This window comes from Nerophis lumbriciformis, linkage group LG33 (assembly GCF_033978685.3).
Source record: "Nerophis lumbriciformis linkage group LG33, RoL_Nlum_v2.1, whole genome shotgun sequence".
Classification (NCBI taxonomy): domain Eukaryota; kingdom Metazoa; phylum Chordata; class Actinopteri; order Syngnathiformes; family Syngnathidae; genus Nerophis; species Nerophis lumbriciformis.
The window spans coordinates 2,925,361-2,950,086 of record NC_084580.2 but is presented as its reverse complement, the minus strand read 5'-3'; the positions used below and the strand labels follow the sequence as shown (position 1 = coordinate 2,950,086).

General features: G+C 43.7%; 1 protein-coding gene across 2 annotated transcripts in view; it reads left to right on the top strand.

Annotated features, from left to right (window-relative positions):
* Positions 1-19,046, top strand: part of slc23a2 (solute carrier family 23 member 2) — a 126,147-nt gene extending 107,101 nt beyond the window's left edge. For both annotated transcript variants that reach the window (XM_061928321.1, XM_061928320.1), the window contains 6 exons: positions 1,898-2,045; positions 2,122-2,227; positions 2,338-2,605; positions 11,004-11,099; positions 11,174-12,698; positions 12,737-19,046. In XM_061928321.1, coding sequence (XP_061784305.1) covers positions 1,898-2,045; positions 2,122-2,227; positions 2,338-2,605; positions 11,004-11,099; positions 11,174-11,442 — 887 coding nt within the window. In that variant the 3' untranslated portion in view covers positions 11,443-12,698; positions 12,737-19,046. The remainder of the gene's footprint in view (positions 1-1,897; positions 2,046-2,121; positions 2,228-2,337; positions 2,606-11,003; positions 11,100-11,173; positions 12,699-12,736) is intronic.
* The last annotated feature ends 5,680 nt before the right edge of the window (positions 19,047-24,726 follow it).

Genomic DNA, 24,726 nt, shown 5'->3' with positions numbered 1-24,726 from the left:
GACCACCATCCCCCGCCTCAGGAAGGGGAAGCAGTGCAGTGTCAACACCGTGTATGGTGGGGATGGTGCTCTGCTGACCTCGACTGCGGATGTTGTGGATCGGTGGAGGGAATACTTCGAAGACCTCCTCAATCCTACCAGCACGTCTTCCTATAAGGAAGCAGGGCCTGGGGAATCTGTGGTGGGCTCTCCTATTTCTGGGGCTGAAGTTGCCGAGGTAGTTAAAAAGCTCCTCGGTGGCAAGGCCCCGGGGGTGGATGAGATCCGCCCGGAGTTCCTTAAGGCTCTGGATGTTGTGGGGCTGTCTTGGTTGACAAGACTCTGCAACATCGCGTGGACATCGGGGGCGGTACCTCTGGATTGGCAGACCGGGGTGGTGGTTCCTCTCTTTAAGAAGGGGAACCGGAGGGTGTGTTCCAACTATCGTGGGATCACACTCCTCAGCCTTCCCGGTAAGGTCTATTCAGGTGTACTGGAGAGGAGGCTACGCCGGATAGTCGAACCTCGGATTCAGGAGGAACAGTGTGGTTTTCGTCCTGGTCGTGGAACTGTGGACCAGCTCTATACTCTCGGCAGGGTCCATGAGGGTGCATGGGAGTTTGCCCAACCAGTCTACATGTGCTTTGTGGACTTGGAGAAGGCATTCGACCGTGTACCCCGGGAAGTCCTGTGGGGAGTGCTCAGAGAGTATGGGGTAACGGACTGTCTTATTGTGGCAGTTCGCTCCCTGTATAATCAGTGTCAGAGCTTGGTCCGCATTGCCGGCAGTAAGTCGGACACGTTTCCAGTGAGGGTTGGACTCCGCCAAGGCTGCCCTTTGTCACCGATTCTGTTCATAACCTTTATGGACAGAATTTCTAGGCGCAGTCAGGGCGTTGAGGGGATCTGGTTTGGTGGCTGCAGGATTAGGTCTCTGCTTTTTGCAGATGATGTGGTCCTGATGGCTTCCTCCGGCCAAGATCTTCAGCTCTCACTGGATCGGTTCGCAGCCGAGTGTGAAGCGACTGGGATGGGAATCAGCACCTCCAAGTCCGAGTCCATGGTTCTCTCCCGGAAAAGGGTGGAGTGCCATCTCCGGGTTGGGGAGGAGATCTTGCCCCAAGTGGAGGAGTTCAAGTACCTCGGAGTCTTGTTCACGAGTGGGGGAAGAGTGGATCGTGAGATCGACAGGCGGATCGGTGCGGCGTCTTCAGTAATGCGGACGCTGTATCGATCCGTTGTGGTGAAGAAGGAGCTGAGCCGGAAGGCAAAGCTCTCGATTTACCGGTCGATCTACGTTCCCATCCTCACCTATGGTCATGAGCTTTGGGTCATGACCGAAAGAACAAGATCACGGGTACAAGCGGCCGAAATGAGTTTCCTCCACCGAGTGGCGGGGCTCTCCCTTAGAGATAGGGTGAGAAGCTCTGTCATTCGGGGGGAGCTCAAAGTAAAGCCGCTGCTCCTCCACATCGAGAGGAGCCAGATGAGGTGGTTCGGGCATCTGGTCAGGATGCCACCCGAACGCCTCCCTAGGAAGGTGTTTCGGGCACGTCCGACCGGTAGGAGGACGTGCCTGGAAGACCCAGGACACGCTGGGAAGACTATCTCTCCCGGCTGGCCTGGGAACGCCTCGGGATCCCCCGGGAGGAGCTGGACAAAGTGGCTGGGGAGAGGGAAGTCTGGGCTTCCCTGCTTAAGCTGCTGCCCCCGCGACCCGACCTCGGATAAGCGGAAGAAGATGGATGGATGGATATTTTCCTATGTATTAAAACATGTACAAATAATTTCACATTGGTACTATACGCTGATTAGGCGCAATCATCTACTGAGAAGGTGTGTGTTGTCACTTTGTTGGTGTATTTGCTGATATATGTAACATACTCCAAACACTAAGCATGTATGTTTGCCTTTTCAGTCCAGTGGGGGGTTCCTAATGTAACAGCTGCAGGTGTGATTGGCATGATGAGCGCGGTGGTCGCGAGCATCATCGAGTCTATCGGTGACTATTACGCTTGCGCCCGTCTGTCGTGCGCCCCTCCGCCACCCATCCACGCCATCAATAGGTACATTTCACTACTCTACCTCAATTGCTCCATTTTGTTTGTGATGTGACACCTCCTTATTGCTTTCTCTCCATAGGGGCATATTTATAGAAGGCATTTCCTGCGTACTGGACGGTCTTTTCGGGACAGGAAACGGTTCCACCTCTTCCAGTCCAAACATCGGTGTTCTGGGAATAACAAAGGTATTGCCTCTCATTGTTACGATCACCTTGTCAGATCCAATAAATGCCTTGTGTGGTAGTAATAATGCACATCACATCCTTTCTAATCCTGATCTCTGCTTGGTTCCCAGGTGGGCAGCAGGCGGGTGATCCAATACGGAGCCGCCATGATGCTGCTCCTGGGACTTGTGGGTAAATTCAGCGCCCTGTTTGCCTCCCTGCCCGACCCGGTGCTGGGAGCGCTGTTCTGCACCTTGTTCGGTATGATCACAGCAGTGGGGCTGTCCAACCTCCAGTTTGTGGACCTCAACTCTTCCAGGAACCTCTTTGTTCTGGGCTTCTCCATCTTCTTTGGTCTGATGTTGCCCAGCTACCTCAAACAGAACCCGTTGGTCACAGGTGGGTGGACTAAACTAAGAATGCACCAATTAGGTTAGATTACTAGCTAACATATCTAAAGTTGTCTATGGATGTTCTAATTCATCCAGGTCATTGTAGTCTTGGGGCATTCACTCAATCGCAACTGGACTGTTTGGTTTGTCTTAGAAGACTTTTTGCCTCTCATCCGAGTAGGCTTCATCAGTTCATGCTCATAGACTTAGATTGGTCAGATCTAGTCTAGCAGTTAGTGCCAAAACCCAAGATATTTATACTCCCAAAACCAGGAGGGTGGGCCGGAGCATGGATGTTTCCGCCCTATGATAGTGATGAAAAAAAACTGTTGAGATGAAAAAGAGCAACCCTATTGTCCATTCCAACGACAGTCTACAATAGTAAGGCCAATTTTTTTTTACCAAAACAATATATTTATGATTTTTTTCAGATGTATTTTCCCCCCTACTTTTTAAAGAAACACTTCACAGACAATTCAGAACAAGTTTTTCTTTTATTTGATCAAAAACCAGCAGTGTTGGGACTAGCTACTGTAACGCCGTTAGTTTCGGCGGTAACTAGTAATCTAACGCGTTATTTTTTATATTCAGTAACTCAGTTACCGTTACTACATGATGAGTTACTGCGTTATTTTACGTTACTTTTGATGTAGTATCGGCTAGAAACAGAAGCGCTGCGGTGTCGTTCTTCTGAATCTTCCTCTGTTACAAGCCAGAGAGAAGAAAAGAGGCGCAGTCTATGTGTGTGTCTGGGTGTGGGTGTGGGGAGGGGAGGCACACACGTGATCCGCGGTTTGATATATGAAACAATGATGACAAACGATGTCTTCAAGTACCTCCCCCTGGCACGTTCAGTCCACACACAGCGTGGTCATGGCGAGCGGAGTAACGGAGGAGCTTGAACGCCCCGCGCCATTGAATCGGTGTGTTTATAGGTGCAGACTTGGTTGTGCAAAACGAGGGTTTTAAACACATGCTGAATGTGCTTGAGCCACGTTACGGCATCCCGTCGCGCACCCACTTCAGCGATAAGATTGTGCCAGATCTTTATGAGCAGGATAAGAAAAAAGTTGTGGATGAACTATCCCGAGCATCATCTGTTGCACTCATGACAGACGGGTGGACGTCCAGGGGAACTATAAGCGCTCACTTCATCACAGCAGACTGGGAGATGAGAAGACACCCCCCCCCCTCTACGAGAGTCACCTTGCGCAGGTACTGACACAAGCAGTGGAGGAATGGAAGATAAAGATATCCCAGTCACACGTGATAATGCCAAAAATCAAATAATTACAGTGAATGAGGCAGGACTGGGACCACAGGTAGGTGCTTTGCACATGTAGTGAATTTGACATCACAGAAGGGAATCTCAGTCAATAGGATGGAGCGCCTCCTTGGGAGGATCAGGAAGGAGGTTTCCTACTTCCACCCAAGCACAACAGCTGCTCATGTGCTTAAGACAAAGCAATAAATGCTAAAGCTGCCTACTCATAAGCTCATACATGATGTCCCAACAAGGTGGAACTCCACTTATGATATGTTGGAGCAGCAGGCAGCTATATACTCTGCATTGACCCACAAAACCCTGAAGACAAATGTCACCCTGTCTGATGATGATGTGAGAGTGGCATCATCATCCAGGTGCTTGAACCCCTCAAAAGTGTTACATCTCTAATGAGCACTGAAACTTCACCATCTGTGTCAATGATCCTGCCACTGAAAACAAGGATTCTACAATCCATGGCTCCAAGTGTGGAAGACAGCAGCATCACTCCAGATGTCAGGCTTTATTTCACTACCTATGTTTCAAGGAAGATGATGTGCCGTCTTATGTTGCACTTTAACTTTTTTTTATTAATGGTCATTGGTCCAAGTTTAAAGAAAGGAGGAATGCCTTTTTATATTGCACTGTTTTTCATTAATTATGTTAAAAGGAAAATAAAAATGCATGTCAAGTTGATCAACAGATTGTATTATTCTCCAGTGCAATAACAGTACTGAAATGAAGGCTAAAAGGGCATTAATGGGAGCTTTAAAAAAAAAAGAAGAAGAAAAAAAGAAGTAACTAAATAGTTACTTTTCACAGTAACGCATTACTTTTTGGTGTAAGTAACTGAGTTAGTAACTGAGTTACTTTTGAAATAAAGTAACTAGTAACTGTAACTAGTTACTGGTTTTCAGTAACCAACCCAACACTGAAAACCAGTGGTTTGAAATGACACACTACATCTTACTCTTAGAAAAAATCTACTCTGAATAATGTTGTTCTTTTTAGACCAAATAAAAATTTTACTTTTTATGTACTAATTTTCAAAGAACTAAATTAAAGAGTGTCCTCTTGGAAGCAATACGTCTGTTTTGAACAAAATACTTCTGTTACCAGAAATGTAGCATTGCACATTGCATAATCTCCGACATTGAGGTTAATAAAGTGCAAACCTAAAATTTCTGTCTTGAATAAAATACTGTACTGTAAATAAAAATGTTGTATTATATATACATTGTCTTCAAACAAATAAGTAAAACATATACTATATAGTAGTTTTAGTAGGTGGCTAAAGGCAGGCTTTTTCATTCACACATCTTGGCGATGTGCAGAGCGACTGCGTTAGTGATCGTTCTCCACTGTGCTTCTTTCTCATCATACATACCGGGTGTAAATGATTCCACCACAGTAAGCTACTTTTCAGATGGAGTTTGTTGCTGCGTTCTTGTTCGCCTCATAGAGTTGCATTTCCCGCACTCGACTGATGCAGAAATAAGTTTGTTGTGCTGCTTCCTTTTTAAACAATCTGTGCAGCGTACAGTCATTTGACACCAGCGCCGGCTCCAAGGCTGGTTCTCACACCAGCGCCGGCTCCAAGGCTGGTTCTCACACCAGCGCCGGCTCCAAGGCTGGTTCTCACACCAGCGCCGGCTCCAAGGCTGGTTCTCACACCAGCGCCGGTTCCAAGGCTGGTTCTCACACCAGCACCGACTCCAAGACCAACCCCTGTCCCGGCTCCAAGGCTGGTTCCCACACCAGCGCCGGCTCCAAGGCTGGTACCCACACCAGCGCCGGCTCCACGGCTGGTACCCACACCAGCGCCGGCTCCACGGCTGGTACCAGAACCTGCGCCGGCTCCACGGCTGGTACCAGAACCTGCGCCGGCTCCACGGCTGGTACCAGAACCTGCACCTGCTCCACGGCTGGTACCAGAACCTGCACCTTCTTCCACGGCGACGACGTCTCCTCCTGCCTCCACGGCGACGTCGGCTCCTCCTGCCTCCACGGCGACGTCGGCTCCTCCTGCCTCCACGGCGACGTCGGCTCCTCCTGCCTCCACGGCGACGTCGGCTCCTCCTGCCTCCACGGCGACGTCGGCTCCTCCTGCCTCCACGGCGACGTCGGCTCCTCCTGCTTCCACGGCGACGTCGGCTCCTCCTGTTTCCACGGCGACGTCTACTCTCTCCTCGTCTTCGTCTCAGCGACCTCGAGTGGTCTGGCTGCGCAAGCGGCGCTCTCGGAGGTTTGTTTATGGACGCCTGTGGCGCAAACAGCAGCGACACCCGAGTCATAGACTTAGAACTCTGCGGCTGCTGAACTTCTGGCGCCACTCACGCCCACCTTCTCGGCAGCCACGAATGTGGCCTTTCCGTGGTCGCCCGCCTCGCCTGCGGCAGCGGCGTTCCACTCGCCGCCGCCACCTGACTCTTCCCCGGTGGATTCGGGGACACGTGGCCTGGTGACCCACCACCAAATCCTCCCTCCACCCTCCCTTGACTCTCGAACTATTTCTTGTTTTTTGGGTTCTAGTTTTATTTAGTGTCAAGGGACATCTGGAATCTGTCCTTTAAGGGGGGGGTACTGTTACGATCCGCTGCACGGATCATAGTTTGTTTATGTTTCTCGTCACATATGTTTTCAGCACATTTGATTTTGTTTGTGTTCAGTTGCCATGTCAGCTGATTACTTTCACCTGCCTCTGGTTAGTGTTCGGGACGCGCACCTGTTGCCCGGGCACTAATCAGAGGGCTATTTAGTCTTTGCTCTGGCCTCACTCTGTCTGGCTTCGTAGTTTGTTCTCACACAACTGATGACGACGATTATTTACTGTTTCTTAGCTACTAGTTCTCACGCTAGGCTCTTTTGGTTTGCTAGCTCCCACGCTAGCCCTTTTGTTTATTCATCATATTATTTATATTTAAAATAAATCATTTTTCCTACCTGCAAGCTGTGTCCGAAGCCGTCTGCATCCTTGGGAGAACCACACCCGCATCACTATGCGACCACGTCGTCACAGAAGTCTCACTGCATGTTCACTTCGTTCCACGGTACACGCTGTGATTTTATCTTTGCAAAGACACACAAATAGGGCCTGATTTACTAAAAGGTTTCCATGTACTAAAACACTAATAGCACACGCAAAGCTGATCTACTGTACATGTGCAAATTGGATTGCGTCTCAAGTGAGCACAATAAGGCGTGCAATCTATTTTGCGTCTCTGTCTTCGTTAATAAACAAAATATATGCTGCTCATCAAAATGCCCACAATACTGAGAGGAGAAGATGCAAATATACTATACAGCAAGCGTAATGTTATTTATCAACACTCATTACCATTTTGCTAACACTGTTTAGCATATCTGAAAAGTATATACAAACTGACACAGTTCCACAAGCAGCTGATTTATCGTTGCGCATTCTGCAGACAGACGATGGACAGAGAATCTTCTGTCCTATGTGTGTGTCAACGTATTTGTCAAAAAATAGAAAATATTAGACATATCGTCTATTCAGCAATATTATTTTATAATTTCTCCATGCAGGGTGACTTAAGGGCGTTAAGATGCGTTTGGGTGTCCTTAGTGGGGTTTTTTTATTGGTGTTTGTTTTTTCACATAAAATATAACATTTAACATATCTCCTATATGAAAAAAATCTTCTTGAAGTATGCATTTGTTTGCGTCTTGAGCACAGTAAGTGCAGCCTCTTTCTCACGGGCGGGAAAAAAGTCTATTTCATTGTTAATGTACTTTGGACTGTGTCTAAAATGGCCATAAAAGTGTAGATGTCTCCAGTATAAAACATAGAACAATGCCACAGTTAGGAGCATGACAGGAATGTGCAGTAAATGATCGAGTGTCTCCGTGGTGATGCCCCAAATAGTACACGCAAAATCCTCATTTTAAATAAGGCGGTGTGCAACACTTTACAATTGTACACGCAATGTTGGTAGATCAGACACGACACGGCAACTAATAGTACACGCTATTTTATAGATTGCACAGGCTGTTTAGTGCGTGGTATTTGGATCTTAGTAAATCAGGTCCATAGTATCTTAATTGGTTTCAATGACGAGAAGAGGTAGGAGAAACGAGACTTCTTTAACTTTCAATTTAGATTAGTTTAGTTAACTAAGTTAATGTTCGGTTTCATTGGACAAACACCCAAACCACTTTGCCAGGGAGGGGCTGCAAGGAGGACAAAACATGTGAGCAGAGGGACCATTGAGAGAGAGAGAGAGAGAGAGCGCTAGACCTTGTAGGGCATGGTCTGCTCTCCAGCGCTGGTATTGTTACTGTTGCTACTTGCTCTATTTGTAGAATAAATTGTTAATCTTCAGTTTTAGTCTCTTTGCCTCATTCGACAAGCCATTAAAACAAAAGAAACTGGGAGGACTTTACCCTAAAAAAGAGACAGTCCGAACACTAACTTTATTTGATAGGGACAATGCTATTTAATCCAAAGTAAATTCATATTACAAACACTACAAGTACACCAGGAAAAACAAGAAAAGTCACATTAGAAAAACAATTTCACAAAAATAGTCATGAGAAAACAGTGATAATTTTAGTAGAATAAAGTTGTTGTAGGAGGCTACGCCGGATAGTCGAACCTCGGATTCAGGAGGAACAGTGTGGTTTTCGTCCTGGTCGTGGAACTGTGGACCAGCTCTATACTCTCGGCAGGGTCCTTGAGGGTGCATGGGAGTTTGCCCAACCAGTCTACATGTGTTTTGTGGACTTGGAGAAGGCATTCGACCGTGTCCCTCGGGAAGTCCTGTGGGGAGTGCTCAGAGAGTACGGGGTATCGGACTGTCTGATTGTGGCAGTCCGCTCCGTGTATGATCAGTGCCAGAGCTTGGTCCGCATTGCCGGTAGTAAGTCGGACACGTTTCCAGTGAGGGTTGGACTCCGCCAAGGCTGCCCTTTGTCACCGATTCTGTTCATAACTTTTATGGACAGAATTTCTAGGCGCAGTCAAGGCGTTGAGGGGATCTGGTTTGGTGGCTGCAGGATTAGGTCTCTGCTTTTTGCAGATGATGTGGTCCTGATGGCTTCATCTGGCCAGGATCTTCAGCTCTCACTGGATCGGTTCGCAGCTGAGTGTGAAGCGACTGGGATGAGAATCAGCACCTCCAAGTCCGAGTCCATGGTTCTCGCCCGGAAAAGGGTGGAGTGCCATCTCCGGGTTGGGGAGGAGATCTTGCCCCAAGTGGAGGAGTTCAAGTACCTCGGAGTCTTGTTCACGAGTGAGGGAAGAGTGGATCGTGAGATCGACAGGCGGATCGGTGCGGCGTCTTCAGTAATGCGGACGCTGTATCGATCCGTTGTGGTGAAGAAGGAGCTGAGCCGGAAGGCAAAGCTCTCAATTTACCGGTCGATCTACGTTCCCATCCTCACCTATGGTCATGAGCTTTGGGTTATGACCGAAAGGACAAGATCACGGGTACAAGCGGCCGAAATGAGTTTCCTCCGCCGGGTGGCGGGGCTCTCCCTTAGAGATAGGGTGAGAAGCTCTGCCATCCGGGAGGAGCTCAAAGTAAAGCCGCTGCTCCTCCACATCGAGAGGAGCCAGATGAGGTGGTTCGGGCATCTGGTCAGGATGCCACCCGAACGCCTCCCTAGGGAGGTGTTTAGGGCACGTCCGACCGGTAGGAGGCCGCGGGGAAGACCCAGGACACGTTGGGAAGACTATGTCTCCCGGCTGGCCTGGGAACGCCTCGGGGTCCCACAGGAAGAGATGGATGAAGTGACTGGGGAGAGGGAAGTCTGGGCTTCCCTGCTTAGGCTGCTGCCCCCGCGACCCGACCTCGGATAAAAGTTAAAAGTTAAAGTTAAAGTACCAATGATTGTCACACACACACTAGGTGTGGCGAGATTATTCTCTGCATTTGACCCATCACCCTTGATCACCCCCTGGGAGGTGAGGGGAGCAGTGGGCAGCAGCGGTGGCCGCGCCCGGGAATCATTTTGGTGATTTAACCCCCAATTCCAACCCTTGATGCTGAGTGCCAAGCAGGGAGGTAATGGGTCCCATTTTTTTTATAGTATTTGGTATGACTCGGCCGGGGTTTGAACTCACAACCTACCGATCTCAGGGCGGACACTCTAACCACTAGGCCACTGAGTAGGAAGAAGATGGATGGATGGATGGAAAGTTGTTGTAATAAAAGAAAAGTCAGTTTTACAGGAATGAAATTGGAATGGGAAATAAGTCTGAATTTAAAAAAACAAAAACAAAGAAATAGTAAGCAAAAAGTTGTAATTATGAGTATAAAGAGTACAATTTATTTTACAAGAATTGAATTGTCATGATACATTTTATTAGAATACAGTTGCAATGTTTTCAGAAAAAAAATATTTAGCATGACAATAATTTTAAAAGAACAAACTTTTTAAGTACCGGTAGTCTTTTCTTCTTTTTTTTTAAATCTAAGATTTTATGAAAATAAAGTAATGATTGAAAAAAAAAAAATAAAGACCTTCAAAAATTCCTACTATTATAATTTAAAAAAAAAAAATATATATATATTGTGCGTCGGTTGAGGGGGGCGGGGTTGGGGGGCGGGGTTTGGTGGTAGCGGGGGTGTATATTGCAGCCCGGAAGAGTTAGGGCTGCATGGGATTCTGGGTATTTGTTTTGTTGTGTTACGGTGCGGATGTTCTCCCGAAATGTGTTTGTCATTCTTGTTTGGTGTGGATTCACAGTGTGGCGCATATTTCTAACAGTGTTAAAGTTATTTATACGGCCACCCTCAGTGTAACCTGTATCGCTGTTGGTCAAGTATGCCTTGCATTCACGTGTGTGTGCGTGCAGAAGCCGCACATATTATGTGACTGGGCCAGCATTCGTTGGACTGGCTGAAAAGCGGACGTGACGATTTTCGGGAGGGGCACTGAAATTTGAGAGTCTCCCGGGAGGGTTGGCAAGTATGAGAATTAGCGGTGAATGCGGTGTTACCGCGGCACCGCCGCTGAATATAATCGGCGGGCCAGCTCTAGTGTTAATTTGATATCGCCTCAAGGGCCAAGTGAAATTACACGGCGGGCCAAATTTGATTGACACCTATGCCCTACACGAAGAAAAAGTATTTCTCAGGCTGTGACTTAATATTTTTTTCTTTTTTCTTTTTTGAAGGCATCATTGAGATTGACCAAGTGTTGAACGTGCTCCTCACTACAGCCATGTTTGTTGGCGGCTCAGTGGCTTTTATTTTGGACAACACTATTCCAGGTGAGACATTTATGGAGCCAAAGATTGGGTTAAACGTGTGACGGGGCAGTAAGGTTGATGTCATCTGTGGTCAGGATCTTCTGAGGAGCGAGGCATCAGGAAGCTGAAACGAGGCTTGGGTCTGGGCGCCTCAGAGCTGGAAGGGATGCGCTCGTACGACCTGCCTTTTGGAATGGACTTCATCCGCAGACACGATGTCTTCAAGTACCTCCCCATCAGCCCCACCTTCGCCGGCTACCAATGGGGGGGTCTGCGGGAGGCCTGCAGGTGCAGGGGTGGACAAGGGGAGCCGGGGAAGCAAGGAGGGGAAGGAGGCACCGCTCGGGTCGAGAGTCCGGCATAGCCTGACCAAATAGTGTGTGAATTCGGGGAGCAATTGAAGGTTCACTGAGAGAAAAGGACATGAGAGTGTGGTGCAGGATCTTGCCTCACTTCCCATTATGCTCTTTTTAGCATGCTTATTAATAAGCAAGTGGCAGCCAGCATGCTCCAAAAAAGATGTCACTGTGTGGAGAGTAGTTGGTGTGTCTACATGTGTACAATCATACACTGGCACTTTAACTCAATTACAATTTATTTCACAATCGGCCAACTGAGAATTATGCAAACGAAAAAGGTCTCATTGCCATGCGCATTGTATGCACATGGACACACACCTACAGCCCCTCAAAAACTAGCTGAGTCAGCTCGAATGCATGTCTGCTCAGTTCATTAGCTCAGTGATTGTGACACTTTTTTTTCTTTATGCTGCTTCCTACATCCAAAATGTCTCTCTGGCAAGCTCACTTCCTCACAAACAACTCTAAACTCAACCAGCTCTCAATTTACATCAAGGATGATCTCACAGTTTACTTAGAATTCCAGTCAAAGGTTTGGAGACGTTTTCTCATTCAATAGTGTGAGCAAGTGTTTGTCTCTGTCTTATGCACGAGCAGAATCCTAAATCAGAATGCCCTCATTTGGATACTATGAAGGGGCTCATTGTCACATGACTTCTGAGAGTTATCTTCACTGTCACTACCAGTACTCTAATCCCTCATGCAATAAGATAACATAGCATCTTCCTTCACAGTCAGGAGATCCGCGTTCAAATCTCTGCATGTTCTGTCTTGGAGTACTTCAGCTTCCTCCCACTGCCCTACATGCATTAGCTTCATGGGAGACTCTAAATAGTCCAAGGGAGTGAGTGGGAATTAGGTGTCCTGTTATTGACTGAAAACCGGTCCAGGTTTATCCTGCCTCTCACCTCACAGTCAGCTGGGATAGGCTCCAGCTCATCCATGACGCTAATTAGCTCAAATGTTACAGAACATGCATAAAAGTGTCTAAATAATTCCCAGAAGGAGATTGAAAAGCTGATGTGTTTCTAACATTTAGCCTGATTGTCAATCCATTCTGCGTCTGTATGTCGTGTTTATGTAGCAGTATTAGGACTACACTGAAAAGACTGCAGTGTTTTGTTTTTAAATAATTATGATGAACACTCAAAAGTCTCAAGTTTTTGGGGACTTTCTTTTTTCCCTCAAAAAACAGACACTCATAAAATAGTTTTCCTTCAATGTGGCACAGGGGTTAGTGCATGTGCCTCACAATACAAAGGTCCTGAGTAGTTAGTGCATGTGCCTCACAATACAAAGGTCCTGAGTAGTCCTGAGTTCAATCCCGGGCTTGGGATCTTTCTGTGTGGAGTTTGCATGTTCTCCCCGTGACTGCATGGGTTCCCTCCGGGTACTCTGGCTTCCTCCCACTTCCAAAGACATGCACCTTGGAATATGTTGATTGGCAACACTAAATTGGCCCTAGTGTGTGAATGTGAGTGTGAATTGTCTGTCTATCTGTGTTGGCCCTGCGATGAGGTGGCGACTTGTCCAGGGTGTACCCCACCTTCCGCCCAAATGCAGCTGAGATAGGCTCTAGCACAACCCCCCCCCCGTGCCCCTAAAAAATGGACAAGCGGTAGAAAATGGATGGATGGATGTTAATTACCTCCACCGGGAGATTTTGTAATGGTTGCTGTTTGGTTGTCAGTTAGCGAGGTAGCAACACAAGTCAAAAAGTTATTGGCAGATTTACATGAAACTTTCAGGAAAAGTCCAAAATTGGAACAACTGGACCGATATTGGGTCTGATACGTCATTTCTACTACGTTACCTTTTCTGCTAGAGATAGCTCGAAAGGTTTGTGGCAGTATTTTAATTAAACGTTTAGGAAATTTCCAAAATGGGATGAAAAAAACAAGTGATTACATTCGGCTCATGGGAGATCGGGCCTGGTGGTGGTCAGTGCTCTCCAAAGTATTTTTTAGTTTTTGTTCTTTCCGGTCTGAGCACTTGTCTTGTCTAACCAACCCTACTTCCGAATTTAGTTCATTATTCTAATATCCTCACTAATAGTGAACTGTAATATCTTCAAAAATGTATGGGATGGGAGAATGTCGGAACTTATTTTGATCAGAACAATTCTGTGTAGCTGTAGTACTGTGACTGTAGCTTCAGCCAGCAAACTAGTTGAGACTCGGAGCCGTGTTTAGAGAGAGTGTGGATGACTTTGTTTCAGAATTGGTCCCGAACATGGCGCCCTGTACTCACGTGAGGGGCTTTTGACCAATCAGAGAGAGTATGGCCAGACAATCTCTTAAAAGAGTTGTCGAAAGCCCCTCACGTGACTACAGGCTGTCATGTTTGGGACTCACTTTGAAACCAAGCTGTCCATTCTGATACTCTATAGACTGCTCGGTTGAGACTGAACCAACAGCACCTCTGCTGGCTGCAGCCAAGTACTGCACTATGTTTATCCTCAATTACTTCAAGACCTATCATACTCATTGTCTCTTTTGTATTTGATTGTACTCCTCCTATAGAGTCGTTACACACGATCACTTCCTGCTATTTTCTGCATCCGGTGACATCTGATTGCATAACATTGCAAAAAGTCTTAATTAAATGAGCGATTTCAGATAGTGGAAGTGAAGACAGCTCCTTGAAGGAACATCTAAAATGGTCCCAGTGAAATGGTTCTTTTAAGTCGTATACATAACCAAACCATCCCTGCACCGTCTTCTGTTAGCAATTCCACACAATATCTCAGCAATTTGGCTTTAGCAGAGAGATGACAGAAAACAACAGAAATGTTCTATTCGCAGGGATCCTCTTGTTATGTGTTTACTAATACAACCTACACAACTTCTGTCCTTCTGCTCCTCTTACTTACACTGACAGTTGCAAAGTACTTTATTGGACCTTTGACTGTTTTAGCTGTCTTTTCACTCACTCCCATCTTATATTAATAACAAACACAATAATCAACATGAAAAGTAACTAAATGCAGCAAAAATAATACATCGAATTGAGATATTTCAAATATACCAAAAAGTGATTTTCTTACCCCTTTATTTCACTTTGTTTTAGTGCTATTTATTTATGGGCGGTGTGTCAAGCTTGGTTGGCTGAAGCAGGTCTTTGTGCCTCTTGCACAACGTTAAAAGTTGATTTAGTCTTGCCCTGTTTCAAAAAAAGAAAGGAAACAAAAAAAAATTGTGTATTAACCATGTAAGGCATCATGGCTGCTGCTGCTCTCATTATGTTCACATCAGGGCCTTTTATCATTGTATACATTCAGAAGGTGCCAAGAATATGTTCTCGTTAACCTTAAAATGTTGATAGAATGGACCACATTGTACTACTGGGCCTTAAGTCTGTATTTAGCTGACTGTTAGTGACCACTTGTGTGGACAGATGTTAATACAAGGGATGGGCATTTAACTAGAATTGCTTGAAATGCTTTTTTTCAATAGTGTACTAACATAGCTGATGTCAACCACATAGTTATATAAGTTTTCATTTTAATGATTTGGGGTGCATTAGAAAGTGGAAAGCTCTCATTAATAATGGCAGACTATAATAGAAAACTGCCTTGTCAGCATTAACAACATTGATGGGCTCATTGTAAACAACTTAAGCGACATTTTGAAGCGCATACAGAGGTAGATAAAGCTGCTGGTTAATAACCAATAATGGTATACTTTAAATGCAACTACTGCCATATTAAGTACTTGATTTAAAGAAAATGATAAATCAGGAGGTTGCCCACAGCCACCGCCGCTGATGGCAATGTTTTTTGATCGGTCTTTAATTAGCGTCTGTTTTTGTAGATGATGCACGCAACAACGGGTTCATTGACCAAAGCTGTTTCGGTAAACAATACAATATTATGCCCATCGCCGGTTAACATGATTAAAGTTAGCTCGAACTTTTGACGACGTACGACTAAACACCACGCACAATCCTGGCAGCCTCACGCTCATGCAAGTGGCACTTTTCACACACACCCCGCCTCTCCTGTCCTGCAGTGTTTGGTGTTCCCCTTTTTCCTCCCCGGAAAGTCGTACTGTTTAAGGACGCAGGAGAAAAAGAAAACCACTGGCCGCCTTATTAGGGGCTATAGCTGCGTGTCACTTTAGTTGTCATGGAAACCTGCCTAATCACAGCAAACCTGTTTCTCTGGTTGGCAGACGTATTGCAAAACTGGACCTCCTTCATCAGAAGGGTGTTCCTAATAATGTGGCCAGGGGAATACAACATCAGTCCCTTTCAGTTCTTGTGAAGGGGGTGCTACCTGTACAAATATTTGGTGTACTACCTGGTTCATCTTTGTAATTGTTCTTTTTTTATACATATATAAATATATATACAGTACATATGTTTTTATTGTCAGCAAACATTTGTAAGGAAAATCATCACTTGTAAATAATCTTAAATCCTGCTGGAAAGTCATTTTATTTAAAAAAAAACAAAACAAAAAAAAAACCATTTTGGGTCTGTTGTGTTTTGGCAAAATCTTTTTAGAAGTTGTTGTTTTTAATCAACATTGCTTTTGTTTCATGTTAACACATAAATCAAAGAACAGGCTGAAGACTTACAATAACAAAAAAATGTTGATTTAACTGAGTCAAGTTTGCTAATTAAACCCTAAGTTGTGTAAACTAATTGTAGCAAATGTTTTATTCTATATTCCTGATCATATTTAACAAGATGTTACAGAATGTACGCCGTCTTCTGTCTTCATTTCCCATATGACACAACAGTACAACAATAGTAGATACTCAGAATCAGTTTTTTTATTTTTATTTTTTTTATATAAATCTGACATTAGCGACATGCATATTAAATAGCAGTACAAATATAGTATGATCACAAATTCACATCCATTTTATTCTGAATTATTCATAGGACTGCAACTACCCTAATATGCTGCACATCTAAATATGGTACTTGGAGCATTATAGAGCAGTGGTTCTTAACCTGGGTTTGATGGAACTCTGAAGTTCGGTGAGTCGGGCTCAGGGGTTCGGCGGAGGTCAAGACACACCCGACTCATCGTGTAAATAAAAACTTTTCCCTATCGGCGTATTACGGATACGGCAACAGCAGAAGTCACACTGATTTGCAGGTGTGTCATTTGTTGTGAGTTTATGCACTGTGTTGGTTTTGTTCTTTGAACAAGGTGGTGTTCATGCACGGTTCATTTTGTGCACCAGTAAAAAAACATGGTAACACTTTAGTATGGGGAACATATTCACCATTAATTAGTTGCTTATTAACATGCAAATTAGTAACATATTGGCTCTTAACTAGTCATTATGTACTTATTAATGCCTTATTCTGCATGGCCTTATTATAACCCCAAACCACTAACCCTAATCCTAACCAAATAACTCTAAATTAAGTCTTTGTTACTTAGAATAGATAGTATACTTTATTGATTCCTTATGTTCCCCTAGTGCAGGCCTGGGCAATTATTTTGACTCGGGGGCCACATTTAGAGAAAAAAAATGTGTCTGGGGGCCGGTATATCTATTTTTTAGGAACACTAACACAAAACCTCACAATGTCTGATTAAATGCTAAAAACGTTATGACAGACCGCCTTAAAAAACTTAATGGAATTGTATTTTTTTCTATGAACGATAAAACACTGAATATTGACAAAATGTAAATGTCACACCTCCTTTCAACGTTCCCTCTAAGGTGCGCGCCTGCGCAATTGCGCAGTGCTCACGCGTTCTCTGCGCACAGCAAATTAATGTCGCGCAGAAAATCAAAAATCCCATCTGAACTTTAAACAAAAAAACACATTACAATTTATTCTGTATGATTTTGCAATGCAGCTCTGTGAGTGACAGGTGACAACAAGAGTGGGCCCCAATGAATAAAACTATCTTTGTCAACACAGTTCAATTATCGTCTGTCGAGACACTGTACGGACAGGAATTCCATCAATCACTTTATTGAGCAAAACTGTTTGTAACCACACCAAAAATATATATGAGTAAAAAAACTTTTATCTATAAAAACTGGTAATTTTCTGCCATACAAACCAGGCTTAAACCAACGTTATCATCCGTCGTTTCAACAGAAGCCGCTCGCTCTTTCACCTGCACCAACACAAGCACTCATGGCACTTAGCCAGTGCTGCGTTTATGGCCACACAAAAAGTCGGACAACCCCAACGCCACACAATGTGTAAATGCCAGGTTGTAACACTCTGACTCCACAATCAAATGTGTGCTTATTTTACTGCCATTTATTAAGAATGTTTATCTAAGGATATTATTCATGAAATATGGTCACTAGATTTCATAAATGCTAATAAAAACATGTATTTTACAGACAGAAGGTTACAGGAACTAAATGTAATCTCTGTAACAGGTAACATTTCTTTTAAAGGCAGGACCCGCAGCCAGACATACAATACTAGCACATAGGTCATGAAAAACATGTTTTTTTGTTATCGTCATTGTAAGAGTGCAAAATCACTTATATCAGAAAATTATTTAAATAAAACATTTAAATTGTTATGATGTCAGCTTTGGGACAGGTGTGGCCACAGTGTGCACGTCTGATGTTGCTCACATGTGCTCCACTGAATGCTCAGGGAGTTTGTGCGTTTGCTCACACACATTAAAAATTAGAGGGAACATTGCCCCCTTTCGATCGACATATTTTACAATCAAGTGAAACGCAACAAACAGTGAAATATGAACGCAAAGGGTACAAAATAAACCCACCTACAATCGGATATATCTGATACATCACTAAGCTTTAAAACTTTGTTGTGAAAATCTCATTCCGCGTCCGTGGAAACGCTTCCCGCCCACACTGCTTGGAGCCTCGTCTGAGCTGCTGTGACGTAGATGACCATAGTAACTAATTAGATGACCATAGTAACTAATTAGATTACCAACTGGTATATCATCCATAAGCGCAGATTCCAACCATTGAAATACTTTGTATAGTTCAAGACTTACGGTCATGAGAAAACATCACTGCACATCATACACTTTCCATCTTAAAGATCTAAAAAAAATTATTTGGGAATGTCCGGCAGGCCAGATTGAAAAGCTTAACGGCCGCATGTGGCCCCCGGGCCTTTAATTTGCCCAGGTGTGCCCTAGTGTCTAAAAAACTCTAAATTAAGTCTTTGTTACTTAGAATATGTTCCCCATACTTAAGTGTTAACAAAAACATATAACTTTGTCTTGAATTAAGAAAAAAGAAGGGTTCGGTGAATGCGCATATGAAACTGGTGGGGTTCGGTACCTCCAACAAGGTTAAGAACCACTGTTATAGAGGATGGATCCAAAAGCTCAAACACCCACCTTTTTTTCTATACAAATCTGTGGAAAACTATTTGATTTAATTTATGAATTCACAACACATCATTAAGAATATTAACTCACTATTATAACGAAGCCCTTATCCAAAAGGTAATGGGGTCAAACAACAAACTCACCTTTAAAGATGAATGTAATTATTATTTTGGACTCTCCGCTTTTGTTTTTTCCTCCATGCTTATACTACTGTACAAAATATGAGTTTGTTTGATTTATTTTAAGCTGTTTCATCACTGTGTAAATAAAATTAAAAAAACATTTTCTGTGATTGTTGAAGACGTAATGTTACATTATTGTGGTCCTCCTCGATAATCGACGCTGCTCACTATTTGGCAGCTGGCGCGCGTGCTTGTGCGCGAGCTCGCCCATTGTTTGATAGCGAGCGTCTCGTGGACAAAAGGCTCGTGGGGAGACGCGCGCTGATTGGCTGATTCGGCGGAGGCGCAGGCGAGACCTCCGCGGCTACAGCAGATGGACCAGCCCGGGTCCGTGGACCAACAGCCGGCCCACAGCCCGAGACGCTGCGCCGCCGACCTCCAATTTAACGCCGGGCTCGGAGCGACATTGGCGGGGTAGAGAACACGAAGACGCCCTTTTCGGTGTTGCCCAATTAGACCAAGGCGGAAACCATTGAAGCTTCCGACGTCGTCGCATTTCGGTAAGCTGCTGCTTAATGTTGACCACAATCACGTGTGTGCAGATGTTCATGAAATCCTCTTTTTTGGTAACATTCCGTCACCATGTCGTGTATTTAGAAATGGTAGTCGTCTAAATCCTGTGTTGACTTCACACATCTCGTTAACGGGATGCTAAAGTGTGGGTTCAGTCTAAAGCTTGGTATCATTTAGCTTTCATTACTACATGAGCAATGCAAGGAGGACTGACTATGTGCTGTGTGTGAGCCACACTGCTTACATAACACGACATAGATTTAAGGTTACAAATAAATACATTTTAACAATCTGCCGGACAGATACTTTTACTAAATACAGTATGTGCATTACAACAGGGGTTCCCAACCACCGGTCCGGGGACCGGTACCGGTCCGTGACACATTTGCTACCGGGCCGTAATATGGACGAAAAAGTATATCTTGATATATTTTTACTTGTATCCATCCATCCATCTTCTTCCGCTTATCCGAGGTCGGGTCGCGGGGGCAGCAGCCTAAGCATAAAAGCCCAGACTTTCCTCTCCCAGGCCAGCCGGGAGAGACAGTCTTCCCAACGTGTCCTGGGTCTTCCCCGTGGCCTCCTACCGGTCGGACGTGCCCGAAACATCTTCCTACGGAGGCGTTCGGGTGGCATTCTGACCAGATGCCCGAACCACCTCATCTGGCTTCTCTCGATTGTGGAGGAGCAGCGGTTTTACTTTGAGCTCCTCCCGGATGACAGAGCTTCTCACCTTATCTCTAAGGGAGAGCCCCGCCACCCGGCAGAGGAAACTCATTTCATCCGCTTGAACCCGTGGTCTTGTCCTTTCAGTCATAACCCAAAGCTCATGACTATAGGTGAGGATGGGAACGTAGATCGACCGGTAAATCGAGAGCTTTGCCTTCCGGCTCAGCTCCTTCTTCACTTAAACTTAAACTTACTACTTAAACTCAATATTCGATATATTTTCTGGTGAAAGTATACATATAAAGATATTAATTTTTGAGTGAGATTCAGTGAAATTGAAGTGAATGACAACTGTACTGTAAACAAGTCAGTGGCACTTTTATCAACCCAGTTAGTAAAGATGGGTATTAACAGCACAGAAAAACTGTAAGTAGCACAGAATTACATAACATGAATAAAATATCCATCCATCCATTTCTACCGCTTGTCCCTTTTGGGGTCGCGGGGGGTGCTGTGATGAGGTGGCGACTTGTCCAGGGTGCATACTTGCCAACCTTGAGACCTCTGATTTCGGGAGGTGTGGCGGGGCGTGGTTGGGGGTGTGGTTAAGAGGGGAGGAGTATATTTACAGCTAGAATTCACCAAGTCAAGTATTTCCTATATATATATATATGTATATATATATATATATATGTATATATATATATATATATATGTATATATATATATATATGTATATATATATATATATGTATATATATATATATATATATATACATATATGTGTATATATATATATATATATGTATATATATGTGTATATATATATATATATGTATATATATGTGTATATATATATATATATATGTATGTATATATATATATATATATATATATATATAGGAAATACTTGACTTTCAGTGAATTCTAGCTATAAATATATATTTATTTTATTTTATATATATATACATATTTATACATATATAAATAAAAGAAATACTTGAATTTCAGTGTTCATTTATTTACACATATACTTGTTAAGGGTTGAATTGTCCATCCTTGTTCTATTCTCTGTCACTATTTTTCAACCATGCCGAACACCCTCTCTGATGATGCATTGCTGTGTGGCACGCACAAAAGTGCTTTCATCAAATGCAATAGATGGCAGTATTGTCCTGTTTAAGAGTGTCACAACATTGCTGTTTACGGCAGACGAACTGCTTTACGGTAGACGAAAACGTGACTGCTGTTGTTGTGTGTTGTTACCGCGCTGGGAGGACGTTAATGAAACTGCCTAACAATAAACCCACATAAGAAACCAAGAACTCGCCCTCGATCATTCTACAGTTATAACGTGATTGGGCAGGCACGCCGTTTATATTGTGGGAAAGCGAGTCCGCCTGAATTTCGGGAGATAATTTGTCCCGGGAGGTTTTCGGGAGAGGCGCTGAATTTCGGGAGTCTCCCGGAAAATCCAGAAGGGTTGGCAAGTATGCCAGGGTGTACCCCGCCTACCGCATGAATGCAGCTGAGATAGGCTCCAGCAGAAAAATATTATTTGTACGTAAAATAAATAACATAGCTGTGCAAATAATACACTTTTGGCAGCATTTCTCGTCCCAAATATGCCCAGCTTGGCAACTCGAGAACAGTTTTGATTTGGGCTTACATGGTAAACTCAAATCAATGTTTTATCCAGACACATACACATACTTGCCAACCCTCCCGATTTTCCCGGGAGACTCCCGAATTTCAGTGCCCCTCCCGAAAATCTCCCGGGTCAACCATTCTCCCGAATTTCTCCCGATTTCCAACAATATTGGGGGCGTGCCTTAAAGGCACTGCCTCTAGCGTCCTCTCTCACCTGAAAAGGTGTCTCCGTTATCCATAGGTTTATATATAACCCATAAAGTAGGCAGGCACGGAGCTATTTCTCAGCGTGTGTTTATTCCAGCCGGCACGTTAATACACTGACACACAACATCCGGATTCCCATCATGCATTTCTTCAAAACTACGGCAAGTAGTATTGTCCAAAAACATAACGGAGACGAAGCAGAAGAACGAAGAAGAGACATGGCGACGACGAGTAAGAAGAAGAAGTGCGCTTGCAAGTTCCAAAATGATTGGAAATAATAATTTCAGTTCATCCAGGACAGCTCGAAGGGGAAGGGGTATGCTGCCTGCACATTTTGTAGATCAGACTTCTCCATTGAGGCCGAACGGATAAACTCATTCATGAACGGATTTTATATATATATATATATATATATATAAGAAATACTTGAAAATCTATACACCCCCCATCTCCCGAATTCGGAGGTCTCAAGGTTGGCAAGTATGCACATACATTTGTCCAAATGTGGCCAAGTAGACGCATAGTGGGTTTCCCGGGCGTCGTCTACATCGCTAAAAGAAAAATCTAAAGAAGAGAATCCCTCTGCCATCTTCCACTAGTTTTTTTATATATAAATCGCCCGCTTCTACGACTCTTTCGTTGTCATTTGGGATGTCTGTTGTGATTTCCCTTCCTGGTTCAATGACCCGCCTTATCTTGCCTCTGATTGGCCTAATCTCAACCAATCGTGACTCTTCATAGTAAACAACCAACCACTCATGGATGTTCTTATACTTGCATGCAAGTCTTGGAAGGAGGAAGGGGAGGGGTTTAGTAGCCCATAAGAGGGAGATCGGAGCGGGGGAGAACAAGGAGCACAACAAATAAGCGGAGTTTGGTCATTTTACTGTGAAACAAATTATATCGATATTGCGATATTTTCTGAAATCATATCTTCTTTAAAAATATATCAATATATTTTTAAAAACCCGATATTTCGCCCGGCCCTTCCGGGCCGCAGAGAAACATTAAATAATTTATAAACGACTGCATTTTCTCAGACTTAACTTTCGCCTGTCCCACGAGACACACCAATAAGCTTGTTTTAGATGTACAATAAAACTCCTCATAGGAATTTTCCATGTGTTACATCTTTTATAACTTTGTGACATGATACAATGCACATTCATGAACATATACAATATACATGTGACTGATTGTAGCCAAAGGCTGATTTTCATCTGGTCCAGGCCTAATTCAGTGTCATAGTGAGTTGTATTTTTCATGCACTTATTTTTGCTGTATTCATCTGGCACAAGTGGAAAGCCGGTCCCTGAAAATAATGCCTACATTAAACCGGTCCGTGGTGCAAAGAAGGTTGGGGACCACTGCATTACAACATAAGTCTTGTTGACTGAGTATTATGCAACCGTTCACGATAGCATGATAGCAACGTTCTTACCGGTACAGGATCTACAGTAAAAGAGTGCGCAATATCACTGACACCGATAAAGATACTTCAGAAAGATATGTTTACATCTTCAGTTAGAACACATTTACTTTAAAATAGATGCTAAAGATATGTTTACATCTTCAGTTAGAACATATTTACTTTAAAATAGATGCTAACAGCTGTTTTTTTGTGCTGATCTACTTTTACCAAGAAATGTATGTATGTGTAAATGTTTGTTTACCTACTTTGACTTCATATTCAAATTTACACCATTATGCTAATACTTTGTGTTCATTGTGGTGTTGACAAGCCAGGCACACATGATGTTGTACATTATTGTTAACTGCAGTGGTTCTGCTACCAATTACCCCCTTTTTGGTTTATTTCTTTTGCCACTTACATTTCTGAAGAAAATAGCCCAGTTATACAAAACACAAATGTCATCTGCACAGGGAGATACTGGTTCTCAGGAGAAGAATACATAATATTCCCCCCCTCACCGCCACATACCCTAGGTCCTATGTGTCAAAGTCAAGGCCAGCGGGCCAGATCCGGTCCACAAATGAATTATCTATGGCCCCTGGGATGAGATTTGATTAGTATTAGAACCGGCCCGCAGGCCACATCCGCCTGCTGCTGTTTTGCACGCAGCAATACTCCATCTGTGTTGGCGCTAGGAATTTTCCAAAATGGGGTCCCACTTTTTTGTAACTGTTTTGAAAACAAATGATAAATGTATGCATTATGCTGTTATATCTCACATTCTATATCGTGTTTTAGAAAAAGGTTGTCATAAACATTACTTAATTCAGAAAAAATATATATAAAAGAAAACAAATGTTTATGCATATGTATTTAAATGTATTCAGTTATAAACATTCATTCACTTTCTTCTTTCCTTCATGGATCTAAAATTATTTTTTTCTATATTTTATTGTAATATTTTCAGAATGTGTTTTTTCTATTTTTGGCCAAAGTAAGACAAATAAAACAATCTGAAGTTGTCTTTATTTTTTAGTTTTAATGCCATGATTCTAATAGTCCGGCCCACGTGTGCACAGATTTTACTCCATGCGGCCCCTGAGCTAAAATGAGTTTGACACCCCTTGGTCAAGTTAATAAAATGTTTATAGTACCCAAGTGCAATATAAGTTATTTAAGGGTATCTTTGTCTTTATCGTTTATCTATCTTATTGACACACCGGCATGACATTTCTGTCTGTTTGCCATTTTTCATATGCTCTTGTATCGTCCATGACAGAGTGATCATATAACTACACGTCCTTATCTAAAAGCGCGTTTTGTGGGTTTTGATTTTGTAGATTGT